The 26,372-nt window shown below is 46.4% G+C and overlaps 1 protein-coding gene across 2 annotated transcripts; it reads right to left on the minus strand.

The window, feature by feature from the left end:
• Nucleotides 1-4,810: 4,810 nt before the first annotated feature.
• Nucleotides 4,811-25,028, minus strand: NCOA5 (nuclear receptor coactivator 5). 2 transcript variants are annotated; one of them, XM_067307986.1, is made up of 10 exons: nt 24,977-25,028; nt 21,774-21,960; nt 21,114-21,221; nt 16,895-16,961; nt 12,876-13,271; nt 12,488-12,603; nt 12,124-12,250; nt 9,614-9,813; nt 7,249-7,572; nt 4,811-6,822 (listed from the first exon to the last, which is right to left on the minus strand). In XM_067307986.1, the coding sequence occupies exons 2-10, from the start codon at nt 21,934-21,936 to the stop codon at nt 6,164-6,166; spliced, it is 2,160 nt and encodes a 719-aa protein (XP_067164087.1). In that variant the 5' UTR covers nt 21,937-21,960; nt 24,977-25,028; the 3' UTR covers nt 4,811-6,163. The 2 variants fall into 2 exon arrangements, with proteins under 2 accessions (XP_067164087.1, XP_067164089.1); XM_067307988.1 differs by lacking the exons at nt 21,114-21,221; nt 21,774-21,960.
• Nucleotides 25,029-26,372: the final 1,344 nt, after the last annotated feature.

The raw sequence follows: 26,372 nt of genomic DNA on the forward strand, positions 1-26,372 counted from the left end.
GGAGGTGCTGGGAGAAGAGAGAGGCCACCAGCATGCTTCCCTCGCCGGATGCTCCTCTCCCCACCTCGGCAGCGCCCGGCCCAGGGAGGGCACCGGGGCCGCGTCGCTCACCAGGACGGGCCCCGGCGGCCCCGCGTCGCTGCTTTCCGCTCCCTGCCGTGCTCGCCGAGACGCCGGTTTGCAGGGGCAGAGGGGGCGGGATGCCGGAGGGCCGCGGGCCCACGCCGGGGTGGGGGGAGTGCTCCTCATCCCCCTCCCCAATGACTCCGGGCTGGCTCTGCCCTGCTGTGGTCCCTGCTTGGAGCTGGGGTGTCCGGACCGGAGCAGGGTCCCCCCCGATGTGCAGTGCGAGTCAGCCTCTTCCTGGGTGCTGGGAGCCGCGGGGGTGCCGCTGGCCCCCTGCCCGCCCCCAGCGCCAGTGCTTGCTCGTGGCCCAGCACAGCCAAGTCACCCCCCGCCCCGCGATGCAAACCGCCTGTGCAATCCCTGCCCACCTCTGGCGCCCTGTGGCGCGGGGGGCTCCCCGGCCCTGTGCGTGCATCCAACCCCACAGCCCTGCTGCTTCGCTGCCTCCCCGGCCCAGGCGCTCGCAGAGGCTGCCGGGGGGGCTGCTAGGACGGGCCGGAAGCACAAGCAGGTTTGGCATATGCCAAGTCCCGCTGGCCGGTCCCGCAGCCCTGCTGTGGCCGCTCAGCAGGGTGGCTGCGGGGGGCTCCCCCCAGCCCCACGCGTCCCGCTCCCTGCGGTGCCGCGCGGGCAGAGCCGAGCGCCCTTTACACCCCCGGCTGGCAGAGCTGGGTGGCACCGGGACCGGCTGAGGCAGCCACAGCCTGTCCCCCTCCTCTCTGGCTGGCACTGCAGCGAGCACCCGCGCATGCAGGCCGCGGCGGGATGGTGCAGGACACCCGCCACGCATGTCCTACCTTCGGCAGCGGCTGAGGAGCCCCCCCCCCTCCAGCATCTCTCACGTTAGAGAAACTGAGGAGCTTTTAACAAATGTGAATGGTTCTAGGAACCACGCAGGAAGCGGTGCTGAGGGCAGCCAGGGTGCCCCTCGGCACCCTGCCCCGGCCCCCTGTACATAGTGTACATAATACAGTACGTGTATTTTTAAAGTGATCATATTTATGTTAATAGAACCAGATGAAGTCTATATATAGAGATCTATATCTATACTGAGAGATGCAGGGCTTTGCTAGCACCAGGCGGTGGGACGCGAGGTGTGACAGGCGGCTCCTCCGCGCAGAGAGCGCCCGTCCGCCGGCACTCCGGTGCTCGGAGCGGCGGCGAGGGCTGCAGCCTTCCCCGGCCACCAGTAGCCCCTGGGGAAGGGCCAGATTGCCGTTTCATTCTCTTCTCAATTTAGCTTCTTAAGAGTTTTCAGGGAAAAGAAGTTACAGACTTTTCTGAACTTGTTTCACAGCAGATTTGAGCTTCCACTCCAAGTGCAGCCTGCTAAGAGTTGCCCTCTCCTGGCAGCGCTGGCTCCTGCGCGCCAGCCTGGCCCGAAGCGGCAGCAGTTTGTCCCTCGCAGCGTCTGATCCGGCAGAGCTCAGCCCCGCTACGGCGGGTGCTCGCTCCTCCTGCTCCCTCTCCTTGCCCCCGAATGCCTCGCACGACCCCACAGCTGGCACAGAGGGAGCGGGCGCTGGTGCATCCCCCGGGGAACCTGGCAGCCCTTGATGGGCTGCTTCACTGGGAGAGGGTTTCAGCATCCAGCCCCTTGCTCGCCCGCCCTTCTGCAAGCTAAGGCCATCGGCAGCCCTCTGCCTCTGCGGGGGACAACACCGATCCCCACGCTCACGCCGCGCTCCCCCATGCCTCTAGTGCCCGCCAAAGCTCTATGGGGCTGCTTGGGTAAAAGGCAGTAGGTTTTGGGGGGGATTGGTTCTTTGCTTTAAGATACTACTCAGACACACTCCAAGACCAAAACCAAGCCCCATCTGCACATCCGTGCCTGCTTGTACCTTGCTCCCACGTTTCCATCACTCCCAAAGTGCCTCCCTTCTCTCCAGCAGCAGCCCTAACCAGAGCCAGGCTTTCCGCCATGGCAGCTCACCTATCTCCGGGGATGCATCAGCCTCTACCGCAGACTTTGGCGTGGGAGACAGTCCCAAGGGACTGGTCTCTTTCTGCCAGGGAGCTCAGCGTTAACAGGAGGAGAATGTCAAGGTGAGCTGAGACAGTTTCAGCACAGGCACTCTGGGCTGATTAATGGAGCAGATGGACAGAGCAGTGCTCGCTGGTCATGCCTCAGCCACTTGGAAGCTGTTAAAAGAACAGGCAAGTGAAAAGTCCTTTGGCTTTGGGCAAAGGCAGCCCTGCAGGAGCCAGGATTTGCCAATATCCAGCTGCTCTGCCCCTTGCAGCTGGTCCTACACCACCAGTCCCCCCCCCCCCCCCAAACGCTCATATGCTGTTTGCAGCCTCCCAAAATTATTTGTGAAGCACTGCTGAAGGAATGGGGGAGGCATGCACACTAAGCTGCCCACTCATCTCATGCGCTGGCATCGCATTTGTTTGGCCTAGAACACCTGCCAACTGCTCTGCCTCTTCAAAAGATGCCATCCACTCCCTGCAGTCACCCTTTAATTACAACTCGGCTATTGCCTTGCCATTCCTCTGATCCTGCAGCTGGGAAGGCTGCCCTTTAGGCAGCAAGCCCGAGCCCCTTCTCCTCTCCTGCAAGGAGCAGATCAGCTTTGAGAGCTTGACTGCAGAAGCAGGTTACCAAAGCAGCAGCAGCAGCCTGCCTCTGCTGAGACAGTATCCACCCTAGCCAGTGTCAGAGCAAGGCAAAAATCTCTTCCTTTAATGACATGTACAGGTTAGCAGGGGACAAAACCACCTACCTAGCAGTGGTGAGACACCAGGCCAGAGTCTGCTCCTCTGCTGAGATACGTCTGCTTCACCAGTTCCCCAGTGCCAGCAGGACAGATCCCATTCCTCCTCAGCACTGTTTCAACCTCCCACTGTAAAGCACTCCCCTTCCCCATCCTGCAGCAGGAGCAGGGGTACAGCTCTAGGCACAGACAGGGCTGCCCAACACCCCTGCCAGGCAAATTTGGCTGTGGCAAGAAGGGTGCTGGTTTCCACAGCAAGTTCTCAGTTGCCTTTGGTCTGGAGAGGGCCAGTTTTAGCAGACAGCACTGCATGTTAGTTTACAAACCCAGCCCTGCCCCTGCACGTTTGGCCTCTGTGAGTGTTTGGTTTCCCTGTGGAGCACCCTTCTGCTGTTCCACCTCGGTAAAGACAGTGTCCTTCTGTGGTAGAAATGCAAGCTCCTTTTCGGCACATGCGCAGACATGTTAAGGTTTTTGTTTCAGACAGGAAGGTCTTGACCCCCAAAGTTTGTTTTCCAGGCAGAGCTGCTTCCAGGAGCAGCACTGAGCAGATGAAGGTGGAATAGCAGCATGACCCTGCACCAGTCAGAAAGCACGCATAGCCACAACCACATTTGGTGAGCACACTAGCACTGGGCAGGCAATCACGTACGCTCCAGTACCTATCTGACGAAAAGCTGAAAGGGGAGCTGCTCTATTCCTCCTTTCAACTGGACAGTTACAGGCCTCCATGCTGAGCAATAGCGGGCTCCATTTCCGCTCCAGCCACTATGCGGTACAGGCAACAAACCACAACACAGCACTTACAGGAGACACAGGCAGAGTCCAGACTGGGTCGGTGTGGTTCAGTGGCTGGAACTAGAGGAAGGACTAGATACTGCGTAAGGCATATGAGTTGCACTAGACAAGTCAAGACCCTCCTCTGTGTAGCAGGACTAATAACTAGCAGAAAGACCAACAGGTCTGAGATTTGCTGGTTACAACAACACTTTCTGTGCTACATGTGCAATATATTTGTTATGAATGTTATCACAAAGTCAATTCATTCACTAACCTTTTAATCACTGTAGCTAGATGTTCTACGTCCATTCAAGTGACTTTTATTCGAGTGCAATATTTCAATAGACATGTAGTGACCTAGTATGCTTTGTGTTTTAGAGAATCTGTGTGCAGAGCAATGCAATTAAGTTTAAAACCTTGTAAATAAAACAGGTTGCAAACCAAAAAAAAAGAGTATTAGGCTTGCATTTAATTTTTGTGAGCGTTTCAGTATTGTGCATTAGGCCGCCTCAATACAGACCCTGTGTTCTCTGTGCAGGTATTAATGGAGGAGTGGCTCCTCAGTTGTTGAATGCTCCCTGTTAATTGCTTTATTGCTTTAACTGTATTAATTTTTTTAGACTCCTGTCTGCACAAAATGCAATAAATGATTTTATTACACCCTTCACTATTTGCATGGGGAGTTTTCACTTGTTTCTAGGGTCTCCATAACCTTTTTTCACTTGGCTGGTATTTCCATAACAAGGAGCAAGCAATGACCAGGAGCAGCAGATTGCAGAGGAGGTGAAACATCAAGAACAGAACAGCTTCTCATAAGTGCCACAGGTCCCATATTTAAGCTAATGGAAATTTCTGACCACCCCAGAAAAGATGCTTTGCCTGTTTGCAGTAGTGCAGCTTCCTGCAAGGGCACATGGGCTGCTCTGCTTGATACTGTCTGAATTCTCTTAATTCACTGCATGAGAATAAATATCTATGAAGTGCTTTAAAACTAAAGGAGTATAAACTGAGAGAGACTACAATATCCTTACAGTTGGGCACAGTAAAATTTGTATGCTTTCCCCTTAGCATGCAGCACCAGGCCGTGTCTGAAGCAGCTTACCCGGAAGAAGAGAATAACAGCAAATGCAATGGAATAATGTATTCCAGTATTACTCAAGTTGTTAAGTGTCAAAAACACAACAAAACATTTTTCCTGCCTTTTTATTAAAAAGTAATGTCCTCTTGTTAACAGCACAGAGAAAAAAAATGCTACAACACAAACCACCTGGGACAAAAAATTCTTTGCTCCATGAACTTTGCTTTTTTAGTTTCTTTCAATCCTCTGCAGGAAGCCTACAGGCTGTAAGAAAGGCTGTGCAAAGGAGGACCACATAGAGATGTTTTGTGTTCTGGTATCAAAGTATGTCACTGGTTAAAAACATGGTGAAGAATCTGCCTGATTTTCCACTCAACTGTTTGCTGCAGCTACCGAAGTGTTGAAAAAAATGTATAAAACCATACTATTGCATCTTGGCACTGCCTCTCACACCTTGGATGGATAAAACATCAATCAACAGCAAGATGAAGTTTCAGAGGACAGACAATCACCACCTGGTAACCGGCTGCAGTTATTTCCAGCAGCACACCACTGCGGCTGTGGCTGGGCTACTGGGTGACAGTAGCCAACTGCCCCAAAGCAGTGTCATAAGAAAAGGAAATTTATACACCAGATTTAACAGACTGTTCTTAAAATTTGACTACTTGAGTGCAGGAAATTGACAGAATATTTGAAAACTCTGCCTTGGCTGGAAGTTCTCATGTTTCAGATATACCACAGTGCTCAGACCAAAGTTACCAATTTCCATAAGCTTGGCCAGGTAAGGACTATTTATGTTTGCCTCACTCTGTCAGGGAATGACAGTCCTAGCTGTGGAAGGATCAAACCGCACTGTACTCGTTTACTGAGTGGTAGTTAGGCATGCGCTTCATGAGTTCAGCTGCTAGTGCTACCACCGTACTTTTCTTTTAAACTGGCTTATATGCCATTAAAAAAAAAAATTGAAAATCAAAGAAAAATAGTGCCTGTTTCAAAAAGGTGTGTCTCCAAGAAGGCCCAGTCAGGGTACCACTCTGCTCAGTCCCCTGTCTCATTTTCTCAAAACCACTGATCCAAAACTATAATAAGACCATTCAGTGAGATCAGACTGCACTGCAATGTGAAGGTGCACCAGCTACTGGGAGAGAGGAAAATGCAGAAGGACTGTCATTGCAGCAACTTCTGGCTTGGACAAAACAATCAAATACCCACAGCAGCTCTCAGCACATCCTGTCACTGAGAAAACAGAGCACAGTTCTCCGGGCGTTGCTAACCAGACCAAGGTGAGGAAGAGCAGCGCTAGCAACACTCAGCAGCAATGCCACTGGAGGTAAACTCTCGCCAAAGTGGAGAGGACATGCATATCCAGGGGCATTTGTCCTGTGTCAGGAACAGGAGACTCTTTAAACAGCTATAAGTATGGAATGGCAAAGGGAAGGGGAAAGGGCTTGACAGCTCAGCTTTAATAGTGTCGCTGGTAGGAACCCATAGGTTGCTGGGCTGAGGACCCTGCTCGCCCCTGGGCCACTGTTTGGCTCACTAGGTGGGAGAGTGCAGGACCACTCTGGATAAGGGTGTCCAACGCTTTCTGTACACTAGGGTTGTCAAAGTTGATACCAGAAGATACTGGCCTTTGAGTAGGTACATTGCCAGGAGCAGGCAGGCGATTTTGGTGCTGACCGTAGAGTGACTGAGCTGGTGGAGGAGCCCCGGGTCTTGGACCTGCATTCCTTGAAGGGCCTTGGAGAGCTGGAAGCTGTGTGCTTGGAGTCTGCAATCTCTGCTGAGCTTGGTTTAAGTTTGCAGCACTTATCTGTGCTGACCGGGCCTGACTGCTGGCCATGTTAGCAAAGTTCTGATTCGGAGTGCCACCCGAAGTACCTGCAGAGGCTGCAGAACTGCTGTTTGCTACAGCAGCTGCTGCTGCTGCTGCTGCCCCACTGTTGAAGAGACTGAGGATTTTTGCTTGAAGCTCCTGCTGAGGATTAGCAGAGGATACCGGAACAGAAGGAGCAGAGACCAGAGGCTGTGAACCCTGATGAGCCTGGGAGCTTGGAAGGCTGGACTGACTGCCCAAGGATGATCCTGAAGGTGCCCCCAAAGACTGCCTTGACATGGGTGCTGGGAAAGAAAGGGAAGAGGGTTAAAGCTCTGCAAATGCCTTTGAAGAGGCACCTAAAGGAACCAAGTAAGACACCTACTGAAGACAAAATTGTCAGTGACTACCCACACTCTAAACAGGAGAGCTGCACAGCTCTGGGGAACCCAAACCATTTAACAGAATTATTGCCCTTTATGCAGCAGCCAAACCAGTTATAGCAGCTCTGTGGTTTCCCTGAGAGAATCCAATATGAAAGTTGTGTCACATGAAAGATAAGAGCAGTCTCAGGACTCCTGAGGATGCATCTATCTCAGCAAGATAAGGCACTGTGTGAGAAAGCTACGGCACTTGTACTCCCCTCTAACCCCACCATTGTGTTCCTTTCCCAGTCTGGACAGCCCACAGACCAAATGATTAATAACGCTGTCTAAGGCTGAGAAACTTACCCTGCAGAGAATCAGTGCTTCCCCTAAGTAACCTTTCCTTCCGGTCTCTCAAGTAATTAATTACTTTATCAGTCTCCTCAGCAGTTAGATAGCGATTGTCTGCCAGCAGGTTCAAGAGAGTCTGAATCCCCGGAGGGTGACCTCCTCTGACACCCTCCTCCATGGGGGGTGGGCGCTCTCGTTCTTGCAGAACAGCTTCATCTGCCATCTTGGCAGCCTGCCTGGCTATTTCCTCACGCTCCTTCTCCCGTGATTCTGTCTTGTAGCGTTCATAATTTCTTGCCACCAGCACCATGGCATCAGCTTGGGGCATGTTGCGGTGTTCTGCGCAAGGAAAAGAAACACTTTAAGCACACCAAAGTGACGTTAACAGGAGATCCTTTGCCTCACTCACACTAGCACATCTCATTCAACAGACAGGTACCTCTTTGGAATCGCAAGCATAGACTTGGAAATCTCCCTAGACACACAGTAAAAGGACAGTTCAATTTTGTAATTGCTTCAAAAGCCAACAGAAGTCTCAAGACTATCACCCAACAAGTCCATCCTCTGTTCCTTCAATAGTTGAGGGCTCCAAGATGACATCACACCAGCCTAGCAAATGCCTTTCTTGCCTCTCCCCCAGTTAAAAGAGAAAGCAACTCCCTCTGCCTCTCACAAATTCTCCTTGCTTCCAGCAGGAGACTGTTCCGGCTGTTTTATTGCTAAATTCTTGGACAGGTCCAAAACTCGCCCTATGAAGGATGATAAGGCTTCTCAGAGCAGACTAAAAAGTGACGTAAATCTTTTTTTTGGTTCCATACTGTCAAAGCCTTAATATAGTGTGTGTGCATGCAGAAGATGCGGAGGAAGGAAGCACTGGCTGAATTTCATAGTGCTCATTCTGCTCATTCTCTGGGGGAAATAAGCAGCAATAAATTTAAAGTTCCTTTATGATAAAACAAATAATAGTTAATTCCAACTTTTTTTTTTTTGCAGCTACGTTTTAAACGTTTTTGTGGTCATTATTTCCACCTCACAAAGCACATATGCAAATAGTCCCTAGAATATAAATTAAAGCAGGCGAATTATAAAAAGGACTTTATCTTCCAAAAAGGGCCTAAAGCTCTGGGCACTTTTGAAGCCTACAGATCTACAAATCCTGCCACCCCTTTTCCTCATGACAGGAAATTGAGGTTCATTTTACTATTATGCTTTATACAAGTTGTGATAGAGCTCCCTAACACTAGTATGCATGGAAAGATGTCCATATGCCATTCAGCTACAGCATATTTAATTTCTATGAAGAGCTGTGCATGAGTTAATGACTGGGCTTCTGATGAGATCTGATACAATGTTAGATCCAGTGAAGGAAAAGGAAAGACTGTTTTTTTTTAAAGTAAAGGTGTTGAGAGTCAAAAACAAGGGCAGTAGAAAGTCCGATGGAAATGTGGTTGGGCTGTATTTCCACAGGAAATGGAGAGACCCCTCCCATCACATCTGCATCATATGTTAAAAGAAACTGGACTTCTTCAGTCAGTAAGCAACCAAAAGGAGTGAATCTGCATTCAGAAGTTAGCTCTCCCAAGTGAATCTGACAAAACATTACTTGAGAACACAGTAAGGGAGAAATAACCTTTGAAAGCTCAACTGCAGTCAACAACCCACATCTGTAAACGGAACGTGAATGGGCCAGTGATCAGAGCAAGAGGCTGGCTTTCCAAAATCACACTCTGATAAGATGTTTGTTAAAACCCACCCTCAGGCTCACAACAACCAAGTCACACTCTGTGATGGAAAATGATATGGCAAGTGTAAATGGTGCTAAAGAAGGAGAGCACATATACCCAATCACTTTATAGCTGTATCTTTTTATAACTGTTTCCAATTTCACAATCAAATCTTTACCTTGACAGAATAAGCTATCCCTATTTTTCTTCCTTAAATCTCATTTGGTTATAAAATCTGTCCCGTGATTTGTCACATTCCAAGCACTCTGTCTTTGAGAGCAACAAGTGATAAACAAAGGCTGGACTGGTAATACTCAGAAGTCTATCAAAGCAGATCAATCATTTCTAGAGCTATAGCTCATGACCTGCCCTAAGATGCAAGGGCTGGTGATGGCAGGTGCTAAAAATACAGCTGAGATTTTCTCTTGGCAGTAATTAAACAGTCCTTTTGGCAAGAGATCATAAAATATTAAGGAAACTTGTAACTAATGCTATTCACATTTATGACACAGTGTCAATTCATTAATAACCAGTTATGTCAGAGACAGGATGAACTTCATTCTGTGTGATTCTGCTTGAAAGAAAATGTTCTAGAGCAGCACTTTGAGAAGTTCAGAGTGTCCACATAGCTGCACAGCCCATTGAGACCTCAGTACCTTGCGGGGTGCCAAACATGATGTTAACGGTGCAAGAGCGGTGAACTTGATGCTGCTGGGTGATGACAATGGCAAAAGGAGACCCTCCTCTGCTCACATCATCCAGGGCTTGCGTCAGTGACATCTCTGTGTTGAGGAAGATCAGGTCCACTACCATGCCCAGGTCCCGCACTTTCCGCCCCACTGACTCTGCGTACTCCCTACCACAAAGCAAAACCAGCAGAGGTCAACAAGTCAGTATATACAGAAACAGAAACCCTGGCACATTCATTCTCTCCATCTCAGATTCACTTTTCTAATGGCTTCATAAAGTTTAACTGAAGGGCAGTATTAAACCAATATCACTAGAATAATATAAAAGCCCATACTCTACCCTTATTTTGGTGTGAATCAGTCATTTCAGCCTAACTGAAATAGGTTACAAACAAGCCTCAGCTTAGCTAAGAAAGAGCGTCTGAAAAGAGATTTTCACTATTATAAATTTGCTTAAATACAAATGTGTTTAAACTGAACTCATATTAAGTGAGGTTAGTTATGCCTGCAGAAATCTAACAGGCATAAAACAAAACAACTAGCTTCCATAGGTCAGTTACTTGTGCTACGTTCAGTATCCTAACTGTTCAAATGTACCTTATTCCAATTCACGGCAGCACAGACCAACTTCTGGGCTTGAAGATTAATTTTCAGAGAGTAAGTACCAATACACAGCCACTTGAGTTCTAAATATATTTGTTCTGCTAGTTGCTTTTTGCTCTTTCCCAGTATAAACATAGCATCCGTGAATCAGTTTTTCCTCTATCTACTGTCCTGCAGACTTCCCAAACACAAACCATAGCTCAGAGAGCCCAGCTTTAAGTTTTCAAACCTTTTGTTAGGATACAGTACTTAGTATCAAAACTGCAATACCAACTGTATATACATTCTGACAAATTTACTGTATGTGCATTCTCAGCTTTCGAAAGAGGTCCAATTTATCATCGCTGAATGCAAACATTGTAACAGCCACTATTCCCCAACATATACTGGTGACGAAACTGTTTTTTCCCTCCTCCCCAACACTGTCATTTCAAGAATTTTTAAGTTACGCTGATTATACATTGAAGTCATCCAGGAATCACCTCTCAACAGTTCTATAGCAGGTGACACCAGTGCTTTGAAATCCAAGATTTATCAACATGCTCCAGCTCTTAAGGTCTGTGGCTGTTACAGACCAAAAGGATCTGTAGGACCTTGTACTGACCCCTCTGTACAAAAGACTGCACAAAATTCTCTTTGTATACAATAATTTGTGCTCTATTAAAATATCTTCCAAACACTTTTAGTTACCAAGAGATAAAGAATCTAACATTCCCTTTAAAAATCTGTTCCAATAGGTAATCAGCTCCATTAAAAGCAAACCACAAAAATTTATTTCTAATTTCACTTTGTTGCCAGCACTCATTTTCTGTTCTGTCTTCAACCACCAGATCAGGTAAGTGCCAACTATCCCCTTCTGCCTCACCGATATGGCAATATTAAATTCAACTCTTGATCTTTTTTCAGAAGGGCTAAAGACACAAGAGCATTAGGTTTCCCCTTGGTAAACATTTTCTTCAGACCTCAAACCAGATTTATGATTATCTACATCTTTGCTATTCTTCAATATATATATTTTTAAAGATATAGGAACCACCAGACTGGTGTTATCACTATGGCACTCCTCTCATTCTACCATGCACAGGCCTATCTCCCTGCTCCCAACACAGTCTACTCTCCAGACCAAAGACGCATTAGCATTTTTGCCACAGCAAGTCCATTTGACTCCTAAAATTCTTTTAAATCATTACGTTCCAAGAGAAATACGACCTTTCTGCAGGCATGGCCTGCATTTTTATTTCTAGATGAATGACCTCACATTTAGCTGTAATAAATAAAACACGTTTTGTTTGAATGGGGACACCTTAGCAAGAGTTCAGACTGCACCATGAGAGAGTCCTTGTTATTCACCACATACTTTTGGTATTGTTCATGACTATTTTCAGCAGTGATTTTATATTTCTTACACTGTGATTTTATATTTCTTGTATTAATAATGGTATTGAAGGATGCCTGACTTAGTAACCATTTTGAAAGGAGATCTGAAATGAATACCCCCATGACTCCACACTGGCAACTGCTTTGAACTATGTACTGATGAGCACATATTAACAAGGCGCATGTCATTCAATCCATGAATAACAAGCACAGGCCACTGTAACCTGTTGTGACAGTGGGTACATAAGTTTTCAAGAGATGGTGTGGTGGTAGGTGACAAGAGGAAAACAAAAGTAAAGCACAAGGTACAAAGGTATTTCTCCATCCCACAATAAATATTCCTAGAACAGCAACAGAAGCACCAGCTTTCTCAGGGTCCTAAAACCACCCTCCTCAAAGGCAGCTAGCTGCAAGGCAAACAGCCCAAAAGCAGAAGTAAATTTAATTCTATTTTCTTCTACTACGAATAATAAACACGGTCACAACTATTTTCTTACTTAGTCTGCTTATTCACCACTATCACAGAACAATCCACAGGTCTCTCTGCATCAAAACGTCTCTTGATTTCCTCATAGTATTGACGGTATAGCTCCTCTCGACGTCGCTCCTCACGCTTCATACGGTCTGAAAGCAAACCACAGAAATGGACAGAACAAATAACGTCCTTTGGATTTGCTTGGAGCAATTAGCAGTATGTGGCCAGTCTGTCTCTAAATCTCAGAACAACCCAGTGTCACAGAACTTAATGCACTGCAGACATGTTTACAATCTTCAGTCCTGAAGGAATCTCCTGTATCCTTCCAGAGGGAGAACGTGAATCTGCCCATTAAAATGTTAATGTTAACTCTTGAAGGCACTAACCTTCTGAATTCACTGGTGCTCTATCAAAATGCTCTTTGTAACGGTCATAGTAAGAGTCATCCTTCCTCCGATAGTAGTCTTCAAGGCGAAGATAACGGTCATATGCTTCATCTCGTCTGCAACAAACATTTACAGAAGAAGCAAGGGTTCCCATATATCAATATGATCTCGTGCAATAACTTTTGCCAATGCATCACATGCAGGCCTTCCTCAAGTTTAATTACTGAAGTATCCACCTGCTCCCCCCATGACACAAAGTAGGTACCCAACTGTCCCCAACTAGAGCAATTATCTTCTCCTGAAAGCCTGATACCACTCAAACCAGTATAACCATGGAGGCAGGAACTCCAAAAAATCGTGTTGGCAAATACAATCCTGTGTAGATTACCTATACAGAGGGTCCCGAGGATCTCTCACATCTCGTGGATCCCTGACATCACGTGGATCCCTCATATCTCGTGGATTCCTCACATCGCGCGGATCCCTGTATCGATCATACAGTGGCTCCCGTGGGTCACGAAGATCTCTGACATCACGAGGGTCCCGCAAGTCTCTTGGATCCCTGATATCCCGGGGGTCTCGAAGATCTCGGGGATCTCGCAGGTCCCGTGGGTCCCTGTGGTCTCTGGCATCACGCATATCTCTAGCTCGAATATCTCGAGCATCTCTGGAATCTCGCCCATTTCTACCATCTCTGCCGTCTCTTGGGTCTCTTCGTGGGCTCCCCCGAAGAGGGGAGCGATCACGTCTGGCATCTCGGCCATCCCCATAGGCATATTGCTCTCTGAGAAAAATACCAGGGAAATTCTATTAGACCACATGAATATCGTTACCGCTAGATCTCTTACCTGAGGTGCCAGAGTGACCCTTCTCTCAGCCGCTGAATCCTCCCTCCTATCCCACAACAGCAAGAATTGCCCAAAAACATATTTGTCAAAGCACCCTGGAGAAGGTTCGTAATTCAAATGTTTATCATAACCAAACAAGTCCCAGAAAGTTCTGTACTGGAGCATCACTAAAAATGTAGGACACCTGTGGAAGAAGTGAACAAGCACTTAAGAAACCATCCAAGATCATTCCAAGGCCTCCAGCCTCCAAAGGCAGCAACGGATTATCTATCAGATGTGCTTTTGTACATTCTTTGAGAGAATTCAAGGTGCTGTAACCTAACACATGAGTATGGCATAGCTAGCAGCATTCAAAGGACCCATTAAATTCACTATTTGATGACAGCAGAATTCCTGAAATAATCTGTTATTGGCATGTGACTAAAAAAAGAGCTTGTTGCAATCCAACAGTCGGTTCCATGTTAATGCTGGTTTTGTACTGCTAGCAGAAAGCAATGGTAGCTACTGATGTGTCCTGACTTTGAAGGGACGGTTTCTGCAGAAAGTCAGTCTTATTTTTATGATGCCCCATATTAAAAGGGTACTAAACCCAACCAGCACTGTATCACCATCAGCAGGGTTCTCTGTCAAATCTGAACGATCTGTTTCATTCAGACTTTGTACTGTACTGTCTTCAGAGGCAAGGAAGAGTGAGATTCCATTCTTCATCTTTTCCAAAAGGTAGATTTTTTTCCAGGTAGTATTTTGTTTTCCAGAGAAAACATAACTTTCACTCTAGTCTAAGTTGAATGTACAAAAAAAATCTTGTGAAGAAACTACTGAGTTTCACATGCTTAGAACATTCTTTCCCCAGGATATTGACAAGTATTGAAAACAATTTTTTTTTAATTTTTTTATTTCCAAAACCTGACAGACTTCTAATGTCCTCTAGCTGACACTAATCTAGTTTCTGAAAGACATACAGAACATAGGCTTGTTTCCACTATAGCACATTCACTTAGTAGCCATTTGGAGACAAGAGCAGCAAGTCAGCTGCTCAAGTTTAAATATCAGGTAGAGCAAAGAGTGAATTAGAAGGACGTGCAGATTCTGTGCATGGATTTTGGCAGTTTAGACGCCCCCTTGTCCTGGGGGGATACATAGGATTGCTGGCATTCTCTATTTTTATGTCAGATAGAAAACAGATCTTGGAACAAACTACAGCATTGCCACTGAGAGCATATATAATCTTCTGTAAAAGAAGCACTGTAATTGCACACACATTTGCTTCAAGTGTGAACTGCCTTTGTATCTCAGGCACACAAATCAGCCTTGTGTTTCTGCCTGTGATCTGTAGTGTAACCACACACCATGTGCGATACACATTGTCTCCCCCTGCGCCCTCCCCGCAACCTAAAGTGAATGACAGCAGAAGCTCAGGAGAAACTTTAATTGGCTGTGATGAATACTCTGTATCCAATCCTCCTACAGCTGTAAGATTATATAGCACAACAGCCAGATGCAGCATAATTGTTTTGCATATGACATTTATTCCTTTTTTTTTCTTGCTGTAACAGGCCATATTCATTATCTGCAATGACAGAAAGATCCAGAATGAACAACACATTTATGACTCTTGCAACAGAACTACAGATGTGGTATCGGTGCCTCTGCTCTGGCAACTTGCACCACTGCCCTGCTGCTTGCACAGATACAGCAGCATTAAGGCACAACAGCCTTCTGTTCCTGGGTCTCCATCACCAGGGCCCAACTCCTGCAGAGTCAGCACTACTGCCTGCATCTGCTGTGTTGCTTGGGACTCAATACCACTGGCACAGCACCATCACCTGGACCTGCAGTGTGGCTTGGGACTCAGTACCCTGGCATCAGCAGCTGTGGCTCACAAGCCTGCAGTATGATCCTGAGTCCAATGTCCATGGCCTGTGCACCTGCAGCGTTGCCCAGGACTCGACGCCCATGACCTCATCATCACCGCTTGCGCCTGTGGTGCTGGTTGGGACCCAGAGCCCCTGACATCAAACTGCCATTGTATCTGCGGCACCAGTCACAGCCGCATGACTGTGGCAGCAGCACCTACTGCTTCAGCAGCTGCGGTGGTGGTCTAGTCCACAGTCCAATGCCCACAGCATCAGTGCCCACAGCTCACGCACCTGCAGTGCTCCTTAGAGCCCAATGCCTGTAGCCCACAGCATGAGCGTCCACTGCTCGCACACGTGCAGTATCAAACAGGTCCCAATGCCTGCAGCATCGGTGCCTGCTGCTTGTCCTTCTGCAGTGCTGTCCATGACCCAACACCTGTGGCACAGGTGCCTACCACTTGCAACTACTGTGCTGACCAATGCCTACAGCATTAGGCAACTGCAGTGCCACTCAGACCCAAGATGTGGCACCAGTGTCTGCTGCTCGTGTGCTTGCAGTGTTCCTGGGGGGCCCTGCCAGCAATATCAGCATATCTGACACTGCCCAGGCCCAATGCTTGCAGCATTATGCCAGCTACTCTTGTGCTTGCAGCATCCGCAATGTGAACCCCAGCTGCATGCCTGAAGCATTTCCAGGGCCTGATGTGCATTCACTGGTCTTTGCAAATGCATTTGGCCCTATGCAGAATAAGTGCAGCATATCCAAAAGATCTAGTCGCAATTCTTGGCATCTATTCCTTCCATTTTTGGTGGTGGATGTCTTGCTAGCTGCACATACTTTTCTCCAGTTTTTGATAATTTAATGAGCCAAATTAATACAGCATATCAGACACTTGAGAGCTTGATGACCTTCAAGTTCAATATGTAACACTCCTTTTTGTGTGCAGAGCTTTAAGGTATAAGCATAAAAGATGCATGGCTTATGCCAAACGCAACCACAGCATGTCTTCTTGCACTCCCTAGTATGCTATGGAAAAGCAATAGAAGTCTTCTTCCTGAGGCAGGAGAATCCATGTCTTCTCCACCTGCTTGTGACTTCATATGTACAGGATGTGCAGGAGTTGAACACACTGTACCTACTGAAGGCTGGGAAACATAGGAGAAGCAGGCAGATTCACATCTTCCATACACTGGCAATGCAAGTGCACATGTACAGTGCAATAAAGATGTTTATTCCATCCTGTGCTTTGCTCACACACTCCTTTTCCAGTCTCAATTCAGCACAGGAAGCTTTCGACATCAAGATGCAAAATCCTAAAGTCCTCCGCAGCACAGCACAGAGAATGCCACAGTCCTTTGGCATTCTCTACAGATGCCTTAGCTTCTCCGATGCTTGAGAATCGGGAGCAAACATCAAGTTTATTCTTTCTTACAGGTCTTGTACAACCTGTGCTGCAAAACACAACACTTAGTTGTAGTAACAGCAACAAACACAAAGTCTCCCTTGTGCCTCCTGAGGTGTTAGAGACAGCAAGGCCCTTAAAGGTGGAGCTGCCACGTCCTGATTGTTTCACTTGAGTATCTCCATTTGACTGGGGAGGTGGCGGTAGGGAAGAGACAGACATTTAGCACTGACAAGTGGGCTCATGCCCCAAAAGCCTGACCTTCCTAGTATAACTCACTGCTTCCAGGTACTTTACCTTCGTGCCGGACTGGACCTTGATGAAGCCTTATTCATATTTCTTCTTTCCGCTGCTTTATTAATATCTGTAAAGAATAATCAACCCATCTGTTCAATGCTATGGAACAAAAAAAAGATCATCAGCACAATTCAAATGAAAGCAACTTAAGTTCAGTGACATCCAGATGGTGCAAGAAAATCCATTCAGCAGAGAGACATTGTCGCTTTGACAATTTTTATTAAGTTTAGATAGTACAATGCAATAAAATTTTCATGGATTTTTCTGACTTCGAAATAGGGTGGACAGCTTGGGTGAAACTTTAACCCCTTATGTTCAGGCCTACATCCAGACTCTTCATTCCATAAGAGAATCTCTTTCTTCTGCAGTCTATGAGCAAGCAGAATGCAACTCATGGACTCTAGGAGAAAAAGTAGAGTCTGAAAACCTTTGCAAATGGAAGTTGTTGGCCAGCACAATCTTAAATTCACAGCCAGTCCTGTTCAATGGAGCATGCTGCTACCCTTGTCGAAAAGAATCCAAGGGTTCTCAAATGGCACATTCAATTGTCTTCCAAGGGACTGTTGGAGCAAATTGTACAACCTCTTCCACTGAGGAAAATGGATCCAAGGAGCCCGAGCCCAAGCAAGAGCTCCTTATGAAGTCAACATGGTGCATTCAAAACACCTCTGTCAATATGATGCAAACAGATGCAACAGACTAGAAATTTGAAAATTGGTTGGCTTCTGAGTATCTCCATGAAAAACACCTTAAGGTGAAATAGAAGAAAGTAAAGGAAAGCTGAAGAAACAGAGTCTTGTCCTCAACCAGAAAATAAAAAGTTGCCCAAAACTAATAAGGCCAACAGTGTTCTATTGTGAAATAACAAAACCTTCTCTTACAGCTGACTGAAGACAAAATAGCGTACTTGAGCGGGGGCAAGAACAAACAGAAATGATTTCTGACATTTTACTCTGAGCCTTTTAAGGGAAAAAGGCAAACAAAAAACAAAAAACAAGAAAACAAACCTAGGTCCTATCTGCTCTTTGAGAATCTATCAATAGTTAAAAATACTTATTAGTTATTTACATGAAATACTTTCAAAGCTCTTCAAGTGCATGAAGATGGTATATAAGACCTGTAAGCAGACTCAGTCTTAATATCTTTCATAACTTCCCCAACTATCCTTGATGACTTTCAAGATTAAAATTAGAATTAAGTGATTAGTTCCAATCTTTGCTCTTGTTGTAAATTAAGAAATAGTGTTTCTTTTCACAGTAAGAGAGGCAAGTGCAATGTGAACTTTAACTAGGAATCCAGCATGGTAACATTCACAGGACTATAAAAGACTCTCTCCAGGATTAGAAAGGCTGCATTGTCTACTGTCATAAACTAAAAACGATGGACGTTTACTGCCTACATAGTTTTCCTCATCGAAGATATGAAAATACTTATATATGGAAGTATTAGAGTGTAATGCAAAAGTGGAGTTACTCTCCCAAAGTTTGACCTTTTTGTGCTCTAACAATTATATTTAATACTCAAACTGCATACCTGAAGTAATTGTACTCCTTGCATATAATTTTTAGTGGAGATTTTTTTCTTCTCCCCCCTTGAAGTCAAATTTTCTCTTTAAGCAAGACACTATCTGCTTCCTTGGTTTAAGATTTTTATTTTTATTTTCTGTTTTAAGATGCCATTGCAGAAACCTAGATTATGATTTTTTTTAACATTCAGTATCATACATTTCTTTCAAGATTAAAAAAAATCAACTGCACTTAAATCTGAACAAATATTTTACTGAAAGAAAAAACACCTTTCACAGGGATTCTTTTCTTGTGCAAAATGAACAGATTTAATAACATTTTATTTAATGCTAACAGCATTTACAGATTAAATATTTGAACATTGACAAAACGACTTCTGAGAAAAAAATGAAAGTCTATCTTGCAGGATTTTGAGATGACAGGGCCACTGTAATCATACAGTGCAACCTTTTGAATAACACAAGTGACAAGACTTTCTTGAATTACATCCCTATCAAGTCCAACAGTTGCATTGAACTAGAGCTTATCTTTTAGCAAAACATCCAATTCTGATTTAAAAATTGCCAGAGACAGAATCCACCAAAGCTCCAATAAACTGTTCCAAATGTAAATTATTTCATTGTTAAAGAAAATGATTTATTTCCATTTAAGGACTTGTCATACCTATGCCTACTAGATTAAAACTCACTTTTATCTCCAAGACTATATTTAACATACAGATCACATCACCTCTTTATCCTGAGGCTTTCACTATGGCTTGTTCTTCAGTTTGTTAACTTTCTGATTTTCCTGATGCTTCTCCAGTTTAGTATTATCCTTTCTGAACTATGCACACCAGAACCAAACACAGTATTCCAGTAGCAAAAGCCCACAGGTACTATAACCTTTTATTTATAAATTATTATTATTTTTTGTACAGCTAAGGATCACAAAAGCAATCCTGCTAAGAGCAGCATATTAGCTTCCTGGATTCAAGTAATTACTACCTACCAATAGCTCCTTTCATGAACTATTTTTGAGGACAAAGTCCTCCACGCTAAGCACACTGCATTCTATTTCACTAGATGCAAAACTTCACATTTGACTTTACTGAAAGCTCAGTTTTGTCTGCATCCAGCTTAGGAAGAGATCCAGGTCATTTCACTATCAGTGACTCAACATTCATTATTCCATTCTCTTTTTTTAAAACATGATTGTGCGTTTTCTTTCCAAGTCATTTAAAATACTGCATGGCCAGGAACCAGTCTTGCTTCTAGAATACCACTCAAAACACTCAGTAACTCCATCTACATTACATTGAGATTTGTTTTAAATCCATTTAATGCTATGCTGCTTCTAATTGTTTTAGTTTTTTAATCATAGAGTATCTTGCAGAAGTCTTCTACATCAACACTGCTACTTTTATCCATAAAACTTGTAGCATCATAAGAATAAATTAGTTTGACAAGATTTATTTTGACTGACATTAATTGCATTCACTTCTTGTTGAGTGTCAGATAAAAGAATCCATTATGTTATCAAGGACTGATGTCAGGCTGACAGGCTATAGTCTGCTCAGTCCATTTATGCTGCCTTATTGACACAACTGCAGTATTTTTCCAGGCCCTTGGAAATGTCCTTGTTTTCCAAGGTTTATGGAAAAACAACATCAATAGCCTAGGGAGGTCTTCATATAGTTGAACCTTATAGATGTAAGTTAGATGTAATATTTTGGAAACATCTAGTTTTGGTAGCTGCTGCTTTCTTTCAGTTTACTACTGAAATGGAAGCTATATGAAAAACAAAATGTTCTGCCTCTTCAAAAACAGAGTAGACACATTAACTGAGGGCCAGGTGGTCTTCTCCAATAAGAAGTTTTATAATTTCCAAATAATCACACATTAACATTTGAGACACCCGTAGTTTTTCCTATTTAAGCTTACTGTCTTATGACACTGCCAATAATTTCTTCTTGTATCTTTCTACCCTCCTTGTCCATTTGCCACCCTTCCCTCTTCAGGTTTATACTTGTTACTGTACACAAACCTTCCCCCAATTTATTTATTGCTCCTTTTATTCCCTTCTAAGTCAAACTGTCTTCTTTTATGTTACCATAGGCTTACTTTGGAACTAAATTTGGAACTAAATTTTTGGTTATGTTTAACAGATTACTTTTAAATAGATTTCTAACCATTCATTTCTGTTTAGGTTTGCTCCCAGCAAATTTAGCAAAATTTTCATCTTTATGAAAAGAGATCTTTTAAAGCACCTAGAATTTGTAGTGCTACTTAGAAATTAATTTCACATGTGCAAAAAAATCCAAGTTAGGATCACATATCTAACAACCCCCTAAGTTCTGTGACCAGTTCCTCTGAACCCATCAAGATGAAATGTTTTTAAAATAAGGGCATGAAGTTTCAGTGAACACTTCATAGGGCTTACATGTTGAACCATTTCTTACATAGGCTTATAGATTTATTAAAATATTAATACATTAAAATAAATTCAGAGAAAGACTGAGGTAGCAAGAGAAAACACTGCAGATGGATCACAGCACTTAGAAGGAAAATACATACCTAGTAAAAATGATTTTAGAGTAATGCTAGGCAGGTTTCACACAATGATCTTTCTAGAGAGCTTTAAAACAAAAGCACTCTTTTTCTATCAGAATACATGCTAGGGTCAGTAGGACAGCATGGATCAGTTTTCCTTACCTAATCTATACCCTTTAAAAAGGCGACCCTTCTCACCGTCCAGAGCGGCCTGGACGTCTTCTAGACGTTCATACTGGACGAACCCATAGCCATGGAACATGCTGAGGGCTGGAAAAGTTAACAGCAGGGCAAGACCAGTTACAACTAAGGGACAGTACTATTCCACCCAGGTCATTACATAACCCCATTAGATGGAACAAGCAAAGGGGCATTATGCAGAAACATCTACTCAAGTTCCTTGGGAAAACCAAATCTACCAAGATCAAAATGCAAAGTTTAAGGAATTTGAAATATTAGACAATATTACAAAATAGATCAACTTCCTTCTGACAAGACAGTGACCAAAAAAAGCCCATGAAGTGACCAAAATTTGGTTAAGAGACTCTGAAATCACTTGAAAGAATAGATTTGCTTGGTATAACACCACAGCTCAACCCCAAAAGATAAAACATAGCTCATATATACATTAGGTTTCAGTTATACTGAAGGAATTACACTTTCAGAGAAAATGCAAGTAGAGCAAGCTATCTTTAAAAGGTCACTTTTTAGGGAAAGTATTAGTCACTCATCTCAACACCATCAGACAGTGTTTGACAGGCATGAATGTTATACTTCTGACTGAATTCCCAGCCACAAAAAGGCATAAGATAAAATACTAACCCCTTATTTTGCCATATTTTGAAAATATCTCTTCCATTTCTTCACGAGTCATGTGGTCTGTGGGCAAATTGCCGACAAAAAGTCTTCTCTCTAAATCCTGTGGATTGGTGCTGTTAGTGAAGTCGCTCTGTTTGATGCTATTGCTCTTGCGTCCTCGAGCCATTTTGCTTTCGTTCCAAATCCAACTCTTCGCAAAAAAGAAAAATGGCCATGCATATCATTTCAATCCATGACATTAAAATTAAACTGGAACAAGATTAAACTTAACAGCTTTGCAGACTAGAAGCCAACTGGGTCTGCTTGACGCAAGCTTCACTCCAGAGAAATCTTTATACAAGAGATATGCAAATCTGGCAAAAATGTATACTGCACCATTTTGGTTCAGCTTCTCTGTATTGTTGAAAGGTAGTAAATGTAATCTATTTTCAAAATTTTTTAATTTCTATTTTCAAAATGAAATACAAATAAAACTTGTTTTCTACTAAAACATCTTAATTCAAGCTTTTCGGTACATCCATTACTGTCATATCTATTCCCTCAGTTCACTGGTAAGAAGTGTTGAAATTTATGTAATATTTTAATAAGCAGAAAGGAAACAGTCATCTTAACAGCACATAATGGGACCTAAAATATTTCAGTATAGGCTTTGAATGAGACAAAGAAGCATTTTCTAAAGGCTCTGAAGTGACCATGTTTGGATCGCTTCACTAAATGTGAAGTCTTAGCTTTATAGTACCAGAAAACACAATTTCTCATTCACACCAATACTAAACATCATATCTTTGTGCCCATCAAGATGTCAACTCCTACTGAAGTCGGGTCCACAGCTGGGAATTTAGTCACACCCACGTAAATTCAGTACTGCTAACTCATTCCCACTAGTACTATGAAAGTACAACTTTGCTCCAGCTTTGTCTGCAATAATATAGGTTAACAATCAGCAACATTCACTGCATAACCTTACTGAAATAGTCATAGCTAAAATACTCAGGATTCATACTTTCTGCTTTAAAAGTCACTATAAGATAAAGCTTAGAAAAAGTAAAACACACTGAAACTTGCAAGGTGAACTTGCAAGACTGAAAGCTATTTAATACAATAAAGTTGTCACCCTTCCCAAACATTCATCTACAGGAGTGCAGGATGGGGATTTTCTGTTTATAGGGATGGAAGTAACCTGAAAAAAAAAGCTCATGAAATTAATTTGAGTACATCAATAGAAACTTCTACTGTTAATCATGAGATACCCTACAACCAGCACACTCCCTAACAATAAATTATGTTGATTACAATTTAAAAGCAGCTTCTAAACAAGCACATCAAACTTCCTAAGTTATAAGATGATTTTACATAGGTATTTCTATAATGCTAATTAGCATGAGAAATAGCACACTCCAGGATGCGAGACAAAGATCAACAACTCTATATTCCTATCACTTCACTCCTTCTTTTAGGAAGCCCTGTGGAAAAGCAGGAGAGAGAATGCCTCCCAGTCTAATCATCTTCTTAAAGTGAACTGAATTATTAAACAGCGTGGAGTTTAAAACAAACAAACAGCTCGTATACCACAGTTGCTTCAACATCTTCCTGTAAGGCAAGTTTGTTCTCCCCCTCTCCTCCCACCATTTTTACCTTTCCCATCAGAAGTTTCAAATCTTGACCCCTTTTTCTTTACAGGAGCACTACAGAGTTCTCTTCTATTCTGCTATTGCAACTTAAGTTCTCATCAGTTGAGGGGAAAATAGTTTTCATATAATAAGTTAGAAGAGACCTCTGGAGGTCATCTAGTCCAACTCCTGCTCTAAGCAGGACTAACTTCTCAGTTAGATTGGGCTGCTTAGGACCTTGTCCAGCTGAGCTCAGAATATTTTCAAGGATGGAGATTTCACAGCCCCTGTGAGCACCTGGTCACACAACATCACCCACGTTTGCAATCTTGAGATACCATATCTACCCCATGCAGCCATCATCAACAAGACCTGTAATACCTGTTGGCAGGACATTTGAATTCAATGTCAAAAACAGTAAGAAATTCTCTTATCCTTTTCTTGTGGGGTGAGAATGGGAGGGGGTCGCTGGTGGAAGAGAGAGCAAGAACTTTCTATATGATGAAAAGCTGGAATATTTTCCGATTTGCAGGTGGCTTAGAAAATAAAGCAACAAATCCCAAGCACTAATCCACAGTGAATTAATAGAGGGCTTTCACATAAGAGTATTTACTGCTGCTCACCATTTTCCACTCAGTGGAACACATAGCTAAGGGCCATTTAATAATCGTGAGACCAGAAGAAATGAATGTCATCCCAGCTTTAGGCACGCTACACCAGGGGAGTTAGTAATGTCACTAGTAAGTCTTTTTCTAAGAATGTAATCAAAGAAGCTGAACACATAGCTAGATAGTTTAAAGGTGATAATACCTCAGTGCAGAAAGGGACCACCAGAGTGGGCAGGTTACTACAGAAGAACAGCTAATGTCAGCTCACCTGCCAGTAAACCCTCCACAATAATTAAAAGTCATCTCTCTCCCTCCCTCAAACTGTAAACTTAAAAGCAAAGTTTTATTTTACTAGTAGTGCTACAGCTTCAGAAAGCAAGACACAGTTGAAGCAGGACACCGAAACCGATTTGGCACAACTGAAACATCATGCGCGAGTCTGCAAGAAGTTCCTGGGCAAGGCAAAAACAGAACAGAACAACGCAGCAGAGAACCCCAACGCCGCCGAGAAGAAGCTTCACCTCCGACGGCGGCCAGCGGCTCACCGCGCCTCGGGGCGCGGCCTGACGGGCGGCGCTGGGGCCCTGGCGCGCGCCTGGCGGCCGGGGGGCCGCTCGCGAGCGGGGGAGGCGCCCGCGCGGGCCGCCGCCGGGGCCGAGCCAGGCCGCCGCCCCGGGCCCCGCTGCCCGCCGCCGCCCCGGCCCTTCCGGGAAGGGGGCGCCCGCCCGCCCGCAGCCCGCAGCGCTTCCACGCCGAGCCGCGGCGCTCGCCCCGCGCTGCGGGATGGCGACGGCGGAGCCGCCGCTCGCAGCCCGCGGCCCCGGGCCCGCCCGCGCAGAGGCGGGACCCGCCGCGGCCCCGCGGCGGCGCCGAGAAGGACGCAGACGCTCCGCGAGGTTTGCTGTGGTACGTCTTTATTCGAGCACGCCGCGCCCCTCGCGAGGCCGCGCCCGCCGCCGGCAGCCCCGCGGCCCCGCCGCGCACTTACCGCCGCGCCGGGCCCGCTCCGCCGCCCGCCGCCGCCGCCGCCCGCCAGGACAAAGGCGCCAAACGCCGCTGCCGCGCGGCGCTGTCGCAAGGCACGGGAGGAAACGCCGCCGGAAGGGCGCCGCCCCACGCTTTACGGCGCGGCGCGCTTACGTACCGCCACCGCCCAGCTCCCGGCACGCACCGCGGCCGCGCCGCCGCCGCCGCGAGGTGCCATGGGATTTGTAGTCCCGCCGCCGCCGCCGCCGCGGGCAGCCGCCAGGGGGCGCCGCGAGCCCCGGCGCTGCCTCGGGCGGGCGGGGCCGGCCGGGACTCGGGGTGGTGGCAGCCCCGCCCGGCGGGACCCGCGGCCCCCCGCCCGGCAGGCCCCGCATCACCGTGTCCCGGCCTCGCGGCCCCCTGTCCCCGTCGGGCCGGCGCGGGGCGTCCCCGTGCCCCCGTCGGGGTGGCCGTGGGGCAGGCCGCACGTCCCCGTGTGGGGCGTCCCCGTGTCCCCACGCCCCAGTCAGGGAGGTCCCACATCCCCCGCCCTGTTCCCCCGCCGGGGCGCCGGGGCGGGCAGCTCTCCTGTGGCGGCCCCTCGCCGCGCGGTGCCGTGCTGCCGCCACGGGCCGGTGTCGCGCCTTGGGGCCGGTGTCGCGCCAGGGCGGTGGCACCGTGCCCCCGCGCCCCTCGCACGGAGTGGCACCGGGGCAGCACCCACCAGGCCGGGCCGGGCGGCTGGGCTTGCGGTCGTGATGTGGTCACGGGCCCATCCGCCCCGTGCCCGCTGCAGTGCGCCGCGCTGCGTCCCCCCGGGAGCAAGGTACGGCCCCGCGTGCCACCAGCGCCCGGGGTGTGTGGGGGACTTCCCGGGCTGTTCTCTGAGTGCCGGACCCAGAAATCCCCTTCCCACCTTGGCCGCTGCTCTGTGCCCCCCGAGACTCCCCTGGGGCCGCGCAGGCTGTTGAGCCAGTCAGTTTTGGGAAGTGACGGCGGCTGGGGAATCCAGAGCGCGTGGTTCCCACAGCGGGGTTGCTGCTGCCGGGGAAAGCGCAGCGCCCGTTGCCAGCAGGACCTGCGGCAGCAGCAGGCTCTGGCAGCCACGCGCTGCCCCTCGCCGGCCTTGACCTCGGCCTTAGTGTGGGGGGGCCATTGCGCCCAGCAGCACGGGCTCCGGCATGGTTGTGCCGCCCGGCGAGGACCCAGTGCCCGCTCAGCCCAGGCAGCGGGCTGCGGCGCAGGCAGGGCGCAGGGTCCCCGCAGGGTGACTCCAGGGGCCTGCGGAGTGGACAGGGCGCAAGGTCCACGCGGGATGACCACAGGCCAGGGCAGCTGTGTCACTGTGGGGCAACCATGTGGGACACGATGGCCACAAGGCTGCAGCCTGGCAGTAGGATGGGACATGGCTGCAGCGT

This window comes from Apteryx mantelli, chromosome 18 (assembly GCF_036417845.1).
Source record: "Apteryx mantelli isolate bAptMan1 chromosome 18, bAptMan1.hap1, whole genome shotgun sequence".
In the NCBI taxonomy this organism is placed as follows: Eukaryota; Metazoa; Chordata; class Aves; order Apterygiformes; family Apterygidae; genus Apteryx; species Apteryx mantelli.